Source organism: Macaca thibetana, chromosome 3, assembly GCF_024542745.1.
Source record: "Macaca thibetana thibetana isolate TM-01 chromosome 3, ASM2454274v1, whole genome shotgun sequence".
Taxonomy (NCBI): Eukaryota; Metazoa; Chordata; class Mammalia; order Primates; family Cercopithecidae; genus Macaca; species Macaca thibetana.
Genome location: NC_065580.1, coordinates 24,661,088 through 24,679,532, shown reverse-complemented (window position 1 = coordinate 24,679,532; position 18,445 = coordinate 24,661,088). Strand labels below are relative to the sequence as shown.

General features: G+C 49.5%; 1 protein-coding gene across 1 annotated transcript; it reads right to left on the bottom strand.

Annotated features, from left to right (window-relative positions):
* Positions 1-526: 526 nt before the first annotated feature.
* AKR1B1 (aldo-keto reductase family 1 member B) lies at positions 527-17,117 on the bottom strand. The gene is made up of 10 exons (XM_050782444.1): positions 16,927-17,117; positions 9,455-9,622; positions 8,653-8,769; positions 7,593-7,670; positions 7,179-7,301; positions 6,569-6,675; positions 6,162-6,243; positions 5,484-5,567; positions 3,464-3,546; positions 527-941 (listed from the first exon to the last, which is right to left on the bottom strand). Exons 1-10 carry the CDS (start codon positions 16,990-16,992, stop codon positions 899-901), a joined length of 951 nt encoding a protein of 316 aa, XP_050638401.1. The 5' UTR covers positions 16,993-17,117; the 3' UTR covers positions 527-898.
* Between the last annotated feature and the right edge of the window lie 1,328 nt (positions 17,118-18,445).

The following is an 18,445-nucleotide window of genomic DNA, read 5'->3' as shown; positions in this document are numbered from 1 at the left end:
ATCGGAAGCTATTTATTTATGCTTGTCTTTCCTCTCGTCTAGACAACAGGCTTCAGGAAAGCAGTTTCTCTCAGGTTGTGATGCTTAGTAAACACCGACTTCGGCCTTCACACAGAGAAGGAGCAACCAAGGAATCTGTGGAATCGAACATGGGCTTACCCTAAAGCTGTGGCTCAGCCTTGGCTGCACACTGGAATCACCTGGAGAGCTGTACACTCCTGCTGTCCTGGCCACAGCCCGGACAATCAGATCAGCCTCCAGGGCGAGGTCCAGACATCACCAGCCTTAAACCCCCCGAAGGTGACCCGGTATGCAGCCAGGATGAAACCCACGGCCCTAAAGCTAAATGGGTAAAGTACTGGGGTGGGGGCCCCCAACTTGTAGATGAGGACTTGTAGAAAAGCCAAGTCCTCACTCCTTTTGCATCACTGACGGGCCTGCTTTACGGGTTATCTGGAAAGTGATGGTTGAAAGTGAGTAGAAGGTTGCTATTGTTTTAAAAAACCAAAGCTCACAAAACCAAGCACACAAAAGCACTTTTTATTTGAGGCAAAGAGAAGTCTTGCTGAAAGGATTACAGTTCCAAGCAGTCAAAACTCAACTGTTAGTAGCACTATTTTGACCTGGTAGATTTTGCTTCTCTTTGGTCAGAAAAGGGTATTCAGGTTGTACTTTCCCCAGCGGGGCAAAAAGAAGGGCAAAGCAAACTAGAAGAGACTTCTACTCTACTGACAGGGCTCTTCAGATCCAACATCAAGCTAGACACGCCCTCGCTGGCCACTCTACAGGTTGCTGTCCCGCTGCTGAGTGACAGAGGCCATACTACATTTTCAAGAAAAAAAAATGAGGCAGGAAACACAGGTATAGGTCACTTAGGGATGAGCAGGCATCCACAGCTTCAAAACTCCTCATGGAAGGGGTAATCCTTGTGGGAGGCACAGCTGTCAGGAGAAAGGAGAAAACAGTTGCTTTTTGAAGAGGTGATTTTGACTATACCCAACTCCCAACAGAGAAACGATGTGTCTCATTGAAGAAAGAAAACAGAACCTCAGAGGCAACAAGCTAGTTCTGAATCTGCAGATCACGGTTCTGCAGCTGGGGGAAGCAACTCACCCTGCAGACCCCTCTACCACTACTGTCACCAAGCAGCACACGTGTGAGAGACACCCCCTCCCCATGTGCCCAGCACTGCAGACCCCTCTACCACTACTGTCACCAAGCGGCACACGTGTGACGGACGCCCCTCCCCATGTGCCCAGCACTGTGCCTGGGCCATGCAGGATGGCAACACGATTTCTGCCTCCTAGTAACTCAGTCTAGTTGGCAGGACCAGACAGCATCTTGTGGTCTTAAACAATAAGAGGGTGTAATACTATCAGAAGGTAGGCCAGGCACAGTGGCTCACGCCTGTAATTCCAGGCTGAAGCGAGAGGATCACTTGAGGCTAGGGGTTTGGGACTAGCCCGGGCAACATAGCAAGATTTCCATCTTAACAAAAAAATTTTAAAAATTAACCAGGCATGGTGGTGCATGCCTACAGCCCCAGCTACTTGGGAGGCTAAGGGGGGAGGATCGCTTGAGTCCAGGAGGTCAAGGCTGCAGTGAGCTGTGATCATGCCATTACATTCCAGCCTGCGTGACAGAGTAAGAGCCCATCTCAAAAAAAAAAAAAAAAAAGGGATGTTGAAACTCTGTATGTGACTGAATCTCTAAGGATAAGAGAAGCAACGGCAAGTGCTCTGAGGATGGAGGGAGCCTCCTTGTATCAGTGGGGGCTGAAGTGAGCACAATCAACGGTTGGAGATTTTATACTGGAAACAGGGCAGGGAGCACAGGTGCAGACGTCTTTGCCAAAGCTCACCCACTGTCCATCTAGTAAGGCCAATGGCTGTGCTGGGAACATAAAGGCAGGAACACTGGACAGATGGTTGAGCAAGGCATGCAAGGCCAGAGTTATGTAATCTGAGCTGGGTGCTTAGAGTCTGTAACTCTTATTCAAAACCATTCAAAAGTTCTCCATTGCCTGCCTTTTTTGTGTACCCAAGGAGAGTGACACTGACATCAGCAGGTCAGGCTCAGTAAAGCAGTATCTGCCAGAGGGGTGGCATGTGTGTAGAGAAAACTCCCTGGGAGACCTGGGCATGTCAGGGCTAGTCTCTTCCTCCCACTCACCACCACACAACAGGATAATCGAACAGAGGTTTCTAGAACAATACTGGAGGGCAGAGGAGTCTAACTGTAAAGGGAGCAATGAGAAAACCACTGTGGTTCCTCAGCCCTAAGAGCTTCAATCCACTGTCTCAAGTGGGAGAGGAAAAGGAAGACGGATGAACGGGAGATTCTGAAAGGAGAACGAAAGTAGCTTGGTGACTGATTTATTCCTCTCCTCCTTGTCCACTAGATCCAAAAATGATTTCAATGTCTAAGGCTAAGTAGCATTAACAAAGACGTCTGAAAGGGTGCTGGCCTGGGGCTGCCTGTGACATGCTCTGTTTGTGGCCTGTTTTGAGTGTGAGGCCACAGTGTGGCAGCGGCAGGCTCTCCAGACACACGCATGCCTGAAGCAGGGCAAAGTTATCGTCCACGATGCAGGCTGGGCACACATCTGCCTGGGGCAGTGGCTGAAGCCACCAGCAGTGCAAACTCCGGGGAGGGAGAGGGGACAGACTGGAAAGGGAAAGCTGGTGGCCCACCCCATCTTAGGGAATGTTCAAATTTTGCTTAGAAGAGGAAGTACTAAAGGAGAGTGTGTGGAAACAGAGAGCTCAAATGAGAATAAGGGTAGTGAAAGAGAAACAGGGTCTTAGTCTCCACTGCAAAATGAGCAGTTCCTTCTTGAAAAGCAGGAAGTGACTTACACGCGTCACCTAGTTATTGTAATGGTAGGAAAAGAGAAAACCCCCAGAACACCTTCCTAGGCAGCTCCTTCCAAACTACCACGCAGAGGAAACAGAACCAGAGGATGTATGGCTGGAGGGACGGAGGTGCCTGCTGCTCAGAGGGCGGGCCTGTTTTGGAGCCACGTGGCTTACCACGGTCAGAGCTGGGACTGTCTCAAACCCCAGCCCCAGGGGCTTCCGACCAAACCCCTTTCATTAGGGTCATTAAGACAAAAAGTCACAGGCAAATTCTTCCAGAGTTTGATCCAGGGTCACCTGGGATCACCTGGTTTCAGATGAACCACTAGGATTTTAAAATTAAATGCCAAAATATGTAGTTACTTCAGGCCAGGCCAACAATGCCCCGTGGTTAGAAGAAGATATCAGGAGCGGATCTCTTGGCATCTTGGCTTCATGCAGTTCAGCTAATGTAAGGTCATGTGGCAGAGAAAGCAAGGTAATGTGCAAAGCAAGAACAGCTGTGACAGGAGCGCATGGGCGCTGAGGCCTGCAGGGATCACTCTTCTGCTCTGCAGTATCTGAGGATCTCCTGGGAACTGCTCCTCACGCTGGGGCTCACTCACCTCAACAAGGCACAGACCCTCCAGTTCCTGTTGTAGCTGAGTAAGGTGGTCATATCCTGGTTGCTCAGTTCAAAGTCAAAGACCTAAAAAACAAACAAAAAATATCCAGTAAGCTCTGCAAATAAAAACAAAAGACGAAATACTGTGCAGGACCCAGATGTCTTCCATGGCTTTGAGCAGAGATGATAAACTGAACTTAGAAAAAGCTGATTATATTACTATTCAGGAAATGTGCATGTTGGGCTAGATAATATATGGAACGATGAAAACAGTCCTTCCTTTCCAGAACCTCCCAGGGAAATGATACATTTTATTTCATTTCAAAAAACACTACTGAGCACTTCTATTGTGATACGCTGCAGTGAGGAGTAGAATCATGGGTAAGATGTGTCTTTGCCTCTACTGATGAAGCAAACAAAGGGCAGAGGTATTTCTACAGCTGTGCCACAAATAACTAATCACACACTGTGTAAGGCACTCAACAGAGCACAGGAAGGGCAGAGGTATTCCAAATGCATTCCAGCTGGGGAACTGAACCACCACAGCCGAAGAGGAGATGGTATTTGACATGGCCTAAGAAGTATAAGGTTCTGACAGGAAGGGCAAGAAAGGTATACTGGGAGAAGAGAACCACCTGCATGAAGGCAGCAGACGGTACAGAACTCAGCTGGCATGGAGGCTGGGAGGGAGGCAGGCAGGCAGCACTGGGTGAGACCCACATGAGGCCAACACACACTCCCAGAGCCGAAGGGCTCTTAGCTTCAGATGATCACAAAATGTGCAGAAAGAGAGTCTGCTACAGGCTCTGTGATTACGATCACAGAAAAATGTGCAATAAGATGCAAAAATAAAATAGGTTAGCATTTTGAGATTAGTCATTTATTTTTTCTTTCCTAATTCCTTAAAAAATGAAATATGAAACAAAGGATGCATCTCCGGTGGGCTATGCCTTTCCCTCAGTGGCCACGGTTTTGCCACTTTATCTTGTGTACTCAGAACATCTACCTGCACGTAAGAAGAAAAACGTCTCCTCTACTCAACAATGGGCTCCACTTCCCGCTTCAGGGATCACTCTCATCCCTGTCTCACGCGTGACAGGTGGCAGGCATTAGGGCCACGGCCTCTGGGCAGTGGAATCAGGCAAAACCAGCTGCTCACCTGAGCTGGGGCCTGCCCAAGAGCCCCATGCCCATGGTTGTGCTGCGTGCGGCACAGATCTTGGATAAAGACAGAGCTTCCCTGGCAGAGCCACTTCGCTCCATGAGAACAGAGCTTGGGCCATCAGGACTCCCCTGAGTTGCTCTCCTTTGGGCGTGCCCCCACCCCGACTCACCAAAGCTGCAAGGACGGGCGGGGAGGGAGGTGGTGCCCGGTAGCCTGAGCTGCTCCAGCTGCCACACTGAGCACTTTGCCTGTGCCCTGACACACGTCTAGGCTCTGTCCATCATCACATGAACTCCTTGCAGAGCTGGTGAGTGGGCTAAATGGTCCAGAGGGTCCTTTGCGGTCCCTGGGCTTATCAGCACAGCAACATTTCTCGATCACTTACTAAGGTATTAAGCACCATGTGAAGTGCTTTGATGCATCACTTAATCTTCGTAACAACCCTCAAAATGGATATTATTTCATAGATAGGGAAGCTGAGGCACTGAGCAGTTAAGTGACTTGTCCAAGGTCATGCAGCTGGTAACTAACAGTTTCAGCGCAGGGCAGGTCCAGGCAGTGAAGCTCAAGAGCGAGATTTTCTCTGGGTAACCTCTCGGTGTGGTTGAAGGGCCTGAGCAAAGGTGTAGGTGTGTGTGTGCACAGCACGGGGCCCTGGAGGCACAAGGCCTGGCTCTGCACATGACCCCACCGGGGAGGTGTCTGTCTCAGTCTATGGCTTGCTCGCCATGGCTCCCTGGCCTCAGAGGAGAGGATGGTGGGGATCCCACAGATGACACTCCAGGGACAGGATGAGCGGCTTCCTCCACCACCCACTCCACGGAGGAGGGCCAGGCCTGACCAGCCAAGATCTTACCTTAAAGTTCTCAGCAATGCGTTCCGGTGTCACAGACTTGGGGATCACCACCAAGTTCCTCTGCATGGGGAACCGGATCAGGACCTGTGAGCCCAGGGAGACAATGAGTGTGTACACATGCCGGGCACTCGCACCATCATCACAGTGTCACACAACCCGCAGAAGGACATGCGAGAACTCCGCAAGTGATCAGAGAGGGCCTCCAAGATGGCAGGTCACAGCTAGCAACAGGTAGGCGACGCATTCAGGTCCAGATCTGACTCCAGAGTCCTGCGCTAGCCACCGTGCCACATGCTTCAGTGTCTCAGGCATATCACGAGACCACGTGAGGCCCTCCACTGGCTAGGAACGCACACTACCACTCAGGGGAAAGAACATTCCCTGCACAGCTGGTAAGAGCTCTTACATTTGTACAGAGATGAGCTTCCACATCAATGAACAAGTGCTGGCCCTCGTGGCAGTCACCCTTGGGATAGTGGGGGCAGGCACTATTACTCTAAGAGCCCATGCCACTCTTCTAAAGCCCCCATCTGTGCCCTGTCCACTCTGCACTTGAGGACCCTGAACCACACTTCCTGTGAGGGGGTAACAGGCTCAGTCACTTCCTCCTCTTGGCTAACAGGACCATCAGGAATGCAGGGAGTTCTGGACAGTCAGGAACACCTGAAGTGGCTGTACCTGGGCTGTAGTTTTATTGTGCTTGGCTGCAATCGCCTTGATCCTGGGATCCTCCAGGAGGGAAGGGTCCTCGGGCTTGGCCCTGAGGATAGAAAGACAGTCCAGGTCACACCATCGTGGCCGTCACTCATGGCAGCCAGAAACCCTAACCCTAATCCTCCCATCGACCTCAGAGGGCAGCCACCAGTCTCTTCCTCAGAGCTGGGTTAGGAACCCCCAATCCTTTGGAAAAAGAGTAGGTGTCTTGCTACTAGAAACGCCAACCCTTCCAGGAAAACCAGCAAGAGACTCAGGGGAAATTTTGCAGATCAGCCCCAGAAACATCTTCCTTGAGGCTAAATTGTTCTTTTTAGTCATTTCTAATCTTCACCAAGTGACATGGGAGCATGAGCCTGTGGGAAGCTCACCAGGGCCTGTCAGGAGAGCCGAGGGGGCTGTAGGCGGTCACCACGATGCCTTTGGAGTGGCAGTACTGGATTAACTTCTCCTGAGTGAGGTACGGGTGGCACTCAATCTGCAAATGCAAACACAAGAGCTGATGGGAGCACTGTGGCTACATGCTGATATGACACAGATGAAGCTTCCTATGCTAAAGTCCCTCCCTAGCCCATAGAGAAAACTATGTATAACAAACACCCTATTTCCCAGATAAGCTGTACCTTCCTACAATACCCAGGTAGTATCCCTGATGTTACCATGTTATTACTATCATCTTATTATAGATGTTCTCATGGGCCCTAGAGGCTTTTCCTGGCTTTAGCCACTTATCAGTTATCACAGGTCTGAGGATCTCATGGCTGCCTCTTTGTCAGAACCCAAATTGTCACAAGCCAGGCTCAAACCCTTTCTTTCCTGTAAATTTCCTCTCCCAGATGTGCTGTGTCATGCTGAATCATAACTCAGGACTCTGGAGCTGCCTCCTGGACACTCGCTGGGTGAGGTGGATGAGAAATCCCTACCAGCATCAGATAGTAAAACAGCATTGTTGCAATGCCAGTGTCCCTGGGGGACGTTTACCTGGTTAACTGCAGGCTTATATTTTAAGCCAGGTTTGTTTAAGATCGCCTCCACCTGGAGATGGTTGAAGTTGGAGATGCCAATAGCTTTCACCAGCCCTTCATCCACCAGCTCTTCCATGGCCTACAGAGAAACGTGTGTCTGTGTGGTGCAGAAACGAGCCCAGAAAGGACAGGATCAGAAGTGTCTTTTGCACCAGTTTAACGGGTCCTGCCCTCACTCTTCAGTGCCAGCGAATTCGACCTTTCAGAAGCCAAGAGACAGTGAGACGAAAGCCAGGCTGGCTTTAATGAGATAAGAAGAGCAAACAACAGGGACAGAATAACAAAATGCAATGTGAGAAATGGCAGGCAGATTGCTCCTAAGAGGAGGGAACCAGTCATGAAAACAAGGTCCAACCAGGGGCTGTCTTACCGCCCATGTGTCCAGAATGTTGGTGTCACTGGGAACCACATTGCCCGACTCATCCAATGGGAAAAATTCCTTCCCAGGCTGTCATTACAATAAAAAACAAACAGACAAAACAATCAGTAATAGTCCTTCACAGACCTGCTGAGGGAAGCTGGCATCTAAAACAATTCTAAACCACCACAGCTGGCTAGGGACCATCTGTGTGCCAGTATGAAAAGGAAATAGGTGGACAGCCAACACTTCTCTATCAAACGGGCTGGAGCTGGAGACACGGACACTACTTTGCCACAGAGATGAGCCCCGCCACTGACTGCAATGTGTGGATACAGGAAGGACTCAAGACCAGGACTCACGGGGCCCAAGGCCCAGCTGGTCACTGGCCTATAAAACTACCACCTGGCCCAGTCTCCCCGGCTTATCCCTAAAATCCAAAGATAAAAGTCAAGTCCCTCCAGCCCTGACATGCTGTGGTGCAATAAAACAGGGCTACAGGATAAAGCTAAATGCACACTTTGAACCCGGCTGACAGCAGAAAACTGAGGCAGCAGCTAGAAAAAAGGCAAAAGACATAATAACTCTCAAGTTCTTCTTGTGCAAAGAACCAGACAGCCAACAAATATTTACCAGGCCTCCACAGGATAGGGTATGTGTGTAGAATGTGGGTGGGGACTCATGTGTGTGTGGAATGTATGTGTGCACGAGCTTGGAGAGGAGGGCCAGGGTACTGACCGTGCCGCATGGCCATGTGCACTACAGACAACAGCCGTGTTCGCTGACAGTTTTAAATTGCACAACTAAAAACTGACAAAGAGCAGTGCTCCTCAAACCTGGAAGAAGTGTGCATGTGAGTCACTGCTGGTGCAGATTCAAATGACCTGGGTGGGGCCCGAGACTGTGATTTCTAAGACGCTCCCAGGTGATGCCAGTGCTGATGATTCACTGGCTATACCTTGAGCAGCAAGAACAGAAAGTCACCCACACATAACCTGCTAAGGGAGCTCAAAATACACCACAGGTTGCGCCTGAGCCCCGGGGGACCTGGTTTGCACCAGGCATCCCATACCTTAAAGCCAGTTGGCCAGTGAATAAGGTAGAGGTCCAGGTAGTCCAGCTTCAGGTCGCTGAGTGTCTTCTGGCAGGCTCCTTTCACCAGGCCCTTCTCATGGTACGTGCACCACAGCTAAGCCAGCGAGAGGGCACACGTCATCATTGCCAGCCACAAGGCAGCTTCCTGGCTGGAAGACAGAGCAGTCTCCTCTCCCCAAAACCCATTTGTTTCACCATGACGCTCTGAATGGTTGTGAGGGCATTTCCACTGTGTACTAGATCCTAACTTTCCAAAGGCAGGCAGGATGACCAGGTCACCGAGACCTCTTACAAGGACCAAACAGAGGACACAAAATGGAATGGACAGATTGGCCAGCCTGCCCTAAGCCTAAGCATGAACTCTCAGGGAAACTTCCCCCCCGGGCTGGTGTTTGTGGAGCCAGCCCCATTCTCCTGCCTCATATCCTTTGTGCATCAATATCTCAGGTCAAAGACAGTGGCCAGCAGTAGAGATTCAGCCTGCAGATGGGAACCAAGTTCCATCCTTGAAAGCGACTCCCTGGAGAGGGAGGGCCAATCCACAACCTCAGCCTCATCAGCATGGGGCTCTAAGCAATGGGCCCAGACGGAATGAACGTTCAACAGACAGCCAAGGATGGGCAAGCTCTGGAGCCCTGTATGGCCCTGAGTGACACGTTTCCCCTGGAAGAATCGCCCGTCAGTGAAAAGTGTAGCTGTATTGAGTGTGGACTTGGCTTTGGGCTGATGCACCAACAATGGGACCGAGAGACCCTTCCAGCCCCACCGTGGAACAATACCTTGCTGACGATGAAGAGCTCCTCACGCTTCACCACCTGCTCCCTGAGCTTCTCCTGAATGGCCACCCCCACCTCATTCTCATTCTGGTACACATGGGCACAGTCGATGTGGCGGTACCCGACGTCAATGGCCACCTTCACGGCCTCAGTCACCTGCCCTGGAGGGGACTGAAAGGAGAAAGTACATGAGCCCTGCAGAATGCAGAGTTTGCCCAGCAAGGAAGAGGGGCAGTGGCGGCCGCCGATCCCTGCTGACCAGCCTGCCGCTTTGTTCAGCGCAGACAGACCAGGTCACTTCCGCAGCATTCTGGACTACCAGCCTCAGATGTGGGGGATGGAGGGGAAAGGCCACACAGGATTGCCCTGTAGGAGAATCTGACAGCCACTGAAGCGCAGGTCAGATCACTTTTAAAAGATATGCTGAAGTCATCTCATTTTCTTGCTTCTTCACATCCACTGATTTGCAAACCACTGTATTAAAAACATTTCCCCACACTCTCAATGCTGAGATAGTAAGGGAAACCATTTCCTCCAAATATCTGAAAATATTTCAAAAAAAGCTGTCCTACGGACCCCAATTCCCACTTGGTCCCCCAGTTCAGCCAGCGAATGCCTGCCCCTTATGCTCTCTTTTCATGCATGGCTTCTGATACCAGCAATTGCTTGTTTTCAAGCAGTTCTGGGAGATTATCATGAGGTCAAGAACATCACTGATGTTGATTCAAAGGCCCATGTGTCAATTCTCACTGTATGAGGATCTGCTTCAAGAGGTATGGAGACAGGGGAGAGGGCCCCTCAGAGATATTAGCAGACAGAAATGAGTTAAAGGGAAACCAGGGGGAATGTGGATCATGGAAGATCACCAAATGGTTAGTGGTAGACCTGGCAAAATGACTGAATGGGTGTCCATGGCCAAGCCACCTGACCATCTGAGTGACCAGAACAGCTGTGGGGAGCCTGGCTACTGGAAGAGGAGGAAGTGCCTACAATGGCATCGTGCTTCACTGGCACCCAGACAGACTGCATGGACAAGTACCCCCCAACTTTCACTATCCTGCTATGATTACAGAGCTGAACAATAAACGTGCGCAGTGGGCTGTTGAATGAACAGAGTGCATTCCTTTGAAGAGCTGGGGTAGAAACAAATGAAAAGAAAACCCCCCCAGGGCCATGGCAGCTGCAGACATCTGTGTTTTGACATCAGCTATTGTCAACAGGTGTTGGGGAAGAAAGGCACCCAAGTGAACAAGCCCATTACCAGAGCCTGTTAGCAAGGCGCTCACTCTCCACCTCAGAGGGACCAGCGAGGCAGGGTAGGGTTGCTCATCGAAGGTGTGGGTTAAGAGGAGACCTTTAGAGGACCTCAGAAGCTGCTCTTGCAGCCTTCCCCACTCTGCACGGTTGAAAGAACAGAGAATCTCAATTTCCGGAAAGAATGCCTTACCGCAGGCTCTGAGTGGTGTCCGGGCACAGTCACCACTGATGAGAGCAGGGAGAGCAGAGGACATCCCTACCCCAGAGAGGACAATTGGGGCCCAGGCAGGAAACTGCCCAGGACACACTGAACTTTCCCCAGGCTTGATGGTGCCTTGATTGATTTTTCTCTGAGGAGCTGCTGCAGCATGTACTATATATACTGTGCCTGCCCGATCCCTCGAAGCCTGGGACAGAGGGGAGGGCATACTCCGCAGGCTCACCCTAGCCACGCACCGCCTGCCACGCAACTGGTGCGGGGGCAGGAACACGACTCAACCCAGGCCATGAGACTCAATCTTTGCACTTGAATTGGAACCACTAAGACCAGCCCTGGTTCTGCTGGGGTCACTGAGCTGGGAGAATGTCAGCCTGGAGCTGCTGGAGGGAAGCAGAGGGAGGCTGAATCCTGGTGACAACATTTAGAACCCTGAATCTCAGACACCTAACGTCAGCAGCTGTCATTTGGGAAGTCAATCAATCCCCACCCCAAACACACATTTTTTTTTTTTTTCCTGCTTAAGATTAAAGTGGTTTTTCAGTTCTTTGGAATCCATAGAGCACAGACTAGGATAATCAAGGTTGTCAAACGGTTGGCACGAAATGAAAAAGAAAGTTGTGAGATGTTTTTCTAGAAAGTAAAGGACACAATGACTGCAAGAGGTCACGAGGAAGCTGCTGCCGATCGCTCCTTGGATATGTGCCATTCACTGAGACATGTATGCTGTGAGGCTGACCAAAGTGCTCAGGGAAAAAGTCACCTCTGCAATGAAAATGTAGGAGGATCCACAAGCACATTCAATGTTAATGATCTCAATATAGAGCCCTTCCCTGAGAGAAACTAATTTGCCTTAGGACAAATGAAGCAGCCAACTTAAGCTATGGTGAGAAACCGTTCACTAAACTTGGGAATGCCAACACAGGATGACAACATCTCCCCATTCCATGTCAAAGAAGAGAAAATGCAAACAGAGGGAAGGGTCCAGATTGACTTCTAAAAAGAAAGTAAACTGAAAACATGCTGGGTGGCATCCGGGCACAGCCATTACTGATGAAGAGCTGTAGAAATGCAGCATATGAAACACTCCAATTGCAACTCAATCATACAAATCCTACATGTTTCTAACCCGATCCTGCCATTAATCTGTGTGCCCTTAATGGGCAAAGCCATGCATGCCCATTCCTCCTGGAACTTCTGGCTCTGCAAAGCTCTACGTTGGGCAGTGACTTTGCAATGCTCTGGGCTGATGGCACCAAGTGATGGCAGTGAGAAGCCTCTGCCCTTGAGTCCTCCACCACCTCTTCAAGACAGGGGTCCCACTTCCTCCTTTGATAACACCGGTCAGCTAATACCAACTCTGAGACACTGATAACTAAAATCAGTGTCTCCCTCCTACACAGATACACACAACACTCCTTTTAAAACCTAGTCCTCTTCCCTTTTGCTTACAGGTCTTTGATAGTTACTTCAAGACACCCCTCGCTCTCTTCCCTCTGAAAGTCAAAAAGCAAGCCACAGTGCCAAACAGGAAGACCGTCACAGGACCATGTTTATGGTAAAACCAAAGTATCTCAGAGACTGGATATTTTGCAATATTAACCACGGGATATCTGGGAAGAGGGAACTCTTCTTCGTTGTACGTTTTTGAAATGTTCTCTAGTTAGCAGGTGTTGCTACTGAAATGAAAGGGTAGGGGGACGGGGCAAAGGACACTTCACTTTGGGTGAAGGAACCGACCTGAGTAGGAAGCATGAGAATGGTATGCTGATAATCCTGGAGCAAGGAACAGGAAACCATCACTCAGAATCAGGTTTGGCAACAGAGATTAACTTCCTCCTGTTCTATTTTCATCAATTTGTCCCAAATTCTAAGACACTGCTATTTCTAACTAGTTGAGATGTGGATGGACCAGGACTGACCCTGTAGGGGCAGGGCTTATTTAAATATCTTTGGTCTTGAAGAGGAGGAGATGGGGGCTTTAGAGACACCAGGGAAGTGAACAGTAAATCTGGCTCCTGTGTTACTTCCATGCCCACAGCGCCTCAACCCTCACCCCATCCAAGGATCTTGGGCCATCACGAGCTTACCCCACTTGGGGAAGGTGGATCAAGTCTTTCTTGGCACATTTTCTTTTACCTCATGCATTCTCAAAGTGGTTGCTATTGCCCCAAAGAGACAAAAATTAGTTCTTTGGGGCAAAAAAACCTCTCAGCTTATAGAATGGCTTGTGACCCTCTAGAAGGCTACTGGCCATAAGCAGAAGTACAATATTATCTGTGATATTATAATTTTATTTTGGGGCAACATTGCGGGGCAGTCTCACAAGGCTCCTAGGTGGGAGGGAGGTAGTGATCATGGTAAAATATGGAGAAACATACTTGTACCTTCAGCCCTAGGAGTATCCTGCGAGCATACATAAAAGACTTACAATGACTATTTACCTCCAACAATTTTTCAACTAGATTAAAAACTATCAGTAACAAGACACTGGCTGGCACCAGACACCATCTCTGTTTTAAAAGCTTCCTGGCTTTACAATGCTATGATGGTTTTTTGTTGTTGTTGTTATTTGTTTCTGAGACGGAGTTTTTTTTTTTTGCTCGTCACCTAGACTGGAGTGCAGTGGTGCCATCTCAGATCATTGCAACCTCCGCCTTCTGGATTCAAGTGATTCTCCTGCCTCAGCCTCCTAAGTAGCTGGGATTACAGGTACCCGCCATCATGCCACACTAATTTTTGTATTTTTAGTGGAGATGGGGTTTCACCATGTTGGTCAGCTGGTCTCAAACTCCTGACCTCAGGTGATCCACACGCCCTGGCCTTCCAAAGTGCTGGGATTACAGGTGTAAGCCACCGTGCCTGGCCAGTGGCCTTGTTTACTATCCATTGTAGAAGGCAAGCCTGCCAGAAAGAAACCCTGTCCAAGCCACATGGGTCTGGGGCAGAGATGGTCTCTCCACCTGCCTGAAACCTCCACCTGAGGTGAGAATGGAATTTGAGGACCTTCAAGAGTAGAGACTACCAGAATCCTGCTGAGGGTCTGAAAGGTACAACACAGCCGCTACAGCACGGAAAGACCCAGGAAAATAAGGAACTGCACCTGCCTGCAGGGCCTTCTCCAGCTGTCACAAAGACAGGCAAAAGATCACCTTTTGTCAAGCATCTGTGAAAGAATACATACACACACACAAGGGAAAGGTTTTTCTGTTTTGTTTTGTTGTTTTTTTAGATGGAGTCTTGCTCCATTGCCCAGGCTGGAGTGCAGTGGCGGGATCTCAGCTCATTGCAACCTCCACCTCTGCGGTTCAAGCAATTCTCCTGCCTCAGCCTCCAGAGTAGCTGGGACTACAGGTGCATGCCACCATGCCGGGCTAATTTTTTGTATTTTTAGTAGAGACAGGGTTTCACTGCGTTAGCCAGGATGGTCTCGATCTCCTGACCTCATGATCTGCCCGCCTCTGCCTCCCAAAGTGCTGGGGTTACAGGCATGAGCCACCGTGCCCGGCCCAAGGGAAAGGTTTTAAGTCATTAAAAAAGAAAAAAAGGAAGTTGCCTCCAAGTCCATCCTTATACCATTAATTTGACCCACGATTCCCTGCTGCCCCCACCATACAATTCTACACCAACCTGATCTCCTCATCCACAGAAATACAAGTGGGCGCTTTCACCATACAGCTATCTCTAAAGTCGTTTTACTTCTTCACGTGAATTCAACACGTAACTTTTGGATACCTACTACTATATTTGCCAGGCACTGTGAGAAGTGCTAGACATAATAATGAATGAAGCAGACATTATCCAAGTTCTCAATGAACTGTCTACTGGAATGCATAACCTAAATGTACAGATGTTATGATGTGATGCTATCTTAAACAAATACACAGCTTTTTGGGGCATGGGGTGCTCAAGTGAATGATCTGAAACCCTCTTCCATAAACTTTTACTCCTCCGCCTGGACAACATAGGGAAACCTGTCTCTATAAAAAATTAAAAACAAACTACCCGAGTGTCGTGGCATGCCTGTGGTCCCAGCTACTTGGGAGGCTGAGGTATGAGGACCGCTTGAGCCCAAGAGGTTAAGGCTACAGTGAACCATGATCATGCCACTGCACTCCAGCCTGGATGACAGTGAGCCCCTGTCTCAAAAAAAATAAACTTTTTCTCCTTATTTACCCTAGAGTAGTGATTTTCAAACGATGGGTCACAAAACTAGCTTCTAGAGTTACGACAATAATTTTTGGAAAAATGGAATAGAGTAAAAATATTGAAATGCTGCCCACATAGGTTTAGTACTGTCAGGTAATTTTTATTCCAGATACATGTATATATCTGTGTGCTGCATCATGCTTAGAAAGTATTTGCAATTGCCAAGAAAGCATCCTTCCGCATCCATTCCAAGAGCATAACCTGCAACAGACGGAAATTAGCTTGGTGTCATGTTTGTAATTCAATTACACCCTCAGAGACACCACTGGACTTTTTGGAGGAAACAAATTATGTACCCTGATCATTCTGGCCAAGAAACACTCTCCCTGATGCAAATGACCTTTTTCTTACTCACCTCATATTTACTAATTTTCAACAGCAGGTTTTAGGGTACATGTAAACTCTTCTGTCCTATTTCAAACATCTCCCAGTTCACTCAGTCCTTTCTGTTGTTTTCTTCCCTTGGCTGTGTGTAAATATCCAGCGCCCAGGCCCATATTAAATTTTAAGAGAAAAACCTGGGACGTGGGCGTGCCAGATGGTTTACACCTGTATTTGGGAGGGGAGGTGGGAGGAGTGCCTTGAGCCCAGGAGTTGGAGATCACCCTAAGCAACAAGGGGAGACTGTCTCTGGGGGGGAGGGGAGAAAAAACATTAGCCAGGTGTAGAGGTGAGCACCGGTAGTCCCAGCTACCCGCAGGGCTGAGGCAGGAGGATCACTTGAGCCCAGGAGTTCTAGGCTGCAATGAACCATGATTGTGCCACTGCACCCCAGCTCGGGCAACGAGACCCTGTCACAAACAAACAACGAAAATAGAAACAGAGAGAAACCCAGGTTATGGCTGTGGAATATAATATACGATACTTAGTACTTAAAAATACTGGCTTTTGCCTCAGCTCCCATACCACCACATTTATTGCTCAATTTTCAGATAATTAGGCTATTATTTTTAGTTTTTCATATCATATTATCATCTGTTTCATATCCTATGGTGTTTCATGTCCTATTGTCATTTTCATCCAGCCAGGCACTTCTCTGGGACGCTGTGTGGCGTTGAGGTTTTCCAGGCAAAATGCTAAGCTTGGCGCCTGCTGAATTATCAACTGGCTATGGGGTGCCCAGATTTTGTCCCGAGCTCCAGGCCCAGGGCATCCCGAGGCGGCGCCTGGCCGAGGAGCTCCGCACTGAGCCTTGTTAGCAGCTGGGTCCGGGCAAACTCTGGCCACCTAATTTAATTCTCTGCCCTCTACGCGCTTAAGATGCTTATTCCTGAGGGATGGCAAGAACGGAAACGACTGAGACAAACTATTTGCAAGTAAGGCAACGGGGCCACAGGTGCCGCGAGGGGAAGGAGGCTGGGGCCGCGCCCCACACCTCGCCGACGGCTCCACGTCCCTGTTCTGCGCCGGAGGTCCACCGGTCTGCTAAGCCCACTTTCCCCGCCTCCCTTTCGCGTTGTGCCGCTTGGGGCGCCCGCTCGGACACCAAATGCGGACTGGGGGGCCGCCCATCAAGGGTTGCCCGCGGTGGGGCGAGGGCTCCCGTGAGCTGCTCCCAAACCCCACTCGCAGGATGTCTCCCCTGACGCCCAGGGCCAGCCCCGGGAGCCAAGGCCCGGGTCTCCGCAGGGCCGACCCCAGCCCGTTGGGGACCCTGCAAGCCGGCGCGAGGCACCCAGCAACCCGGGCGTCCGCCGTGCGGGTTTCTCAGGGTCACTCCGGGTCCCTCCCCGACACAAGCCGCGCGGAGAGTATGAGGCGAGCCCAGGGCCCGCGCCCCCCAACCACCTACCTTCCAGGTGCCCAGCCCCAGGATAGGCATCTTGGCGCCGTTGTTGAGCACGAGGTGGCTGGCCATGGCTGCTGCGCTCCCCAGACCCCCGCCCAGAACGGTGCGGTCGTGGCCGCGGCCCGTATCTTTAAATAGCCCGTGAGGTCGGCAGAAAGGGCGCCTGCGGTTGGCGCGCCGCTGCGCGAAGGACCCTTCTGATTGGTTGCGTCGGAGGTTCCGCGGCCGCCTACCCCAGGGGTCGGCGGGGATGCCTCTTCCGCCAGGGATGCTTTTTCCGCCAGGTCCTAGTGGCACCGAATTCTTTCCGCCCCCATCGCTTGCCCCCGTCCCGCGTGGCAGAAAAGAGTTCCTCAGCTGCTGTATTTCGTGCGAAAGCGAATGCTTTAGCGAAAATAACAGGCATCCCATCAGTACATAGACTGGAAATAAGTTTTGGTTTCATTAAGAGCCCAGAAGAATGCCTTTGTCTATTGTCCAACCCCAGTTTGATGCTCTTTGGGAATTTGACGAATACCTTGTCCTTAATCTATGTGAATCATACTGACTACACATATAGTTTACCGTACTTTGTTCTTAGACAAAGGTGCATGCCAGAAAAATGGCTTGCAATCTTTTTGCAAAGCACCTTCACAAAATACAGGTTTGCCCAGCCTTTTTGTAGCCTTCTAGAGCTCTTTTTGCAGCCTTCTAGAGCTCTTTTTGCACCCCATTCTAACACAGCTAACAGGTGTTAGCTGTGTCTGTGCATACTAGGTGTGGTTCAGCAAGCCTTCCACCAAAAGCCAGCATCCTTTGATGCTCTTGAGGTTAGAAAGCCTTGATGAGCTTGATCCAGAACACTCAGAAGAATTTGGAAAGACTCTCCATTCAGAGTCAGTAAAACAAATTGCATCAGTCTTTGGAAACTGAGACTCTATCAAAGCAGTAACTTCCAGTACAGTAACTTAGCAAAACTCTCTAGAAGAAGAAAAATGAACTGACAGAAACCCACAGAAGAAAAAGTTAACTCTAATATTGTAGCTTCCAGTATTTCAAATTAGAAGGTACAAAATAATAAATTGATCAGCCCTAATTGGCAGGTAGAAAAACACATTTTTCCAAGATAGCCTCAGAAAAGTCACTTGAAGATCCTTGAAGACAATTTTGGTTTCTTTCCAACAAGCTCTCTTCATGATACTCTACCTCACCCCAACTGCTCTTTCTGCTCCATCACCCTCCAATCTTTCCCCTAATTATGCAAGTTTGGGAACTCCATCTGCCTGGTAATGACTCAAGCACTAGGCCTCTCTAAACTCCATGCTGGTGATTTTCCATTTAGTGCTTTCTTTAAAAGTGCTCCCTCCTGGAAAAATTTATACGGAACAGACTAGCCCAGATATTTTTCCATGTAACTTCTATAAAAATTGTTGCTACTGGGCAAATTCATTTGTCCCCAAGTAACAGAATTTGAACTTGAGCCTAAAACTGGGAACTTGCTTTGTGTAAAACAGCCAAGTTCCTTCTTCCATGAGAGTCCTCT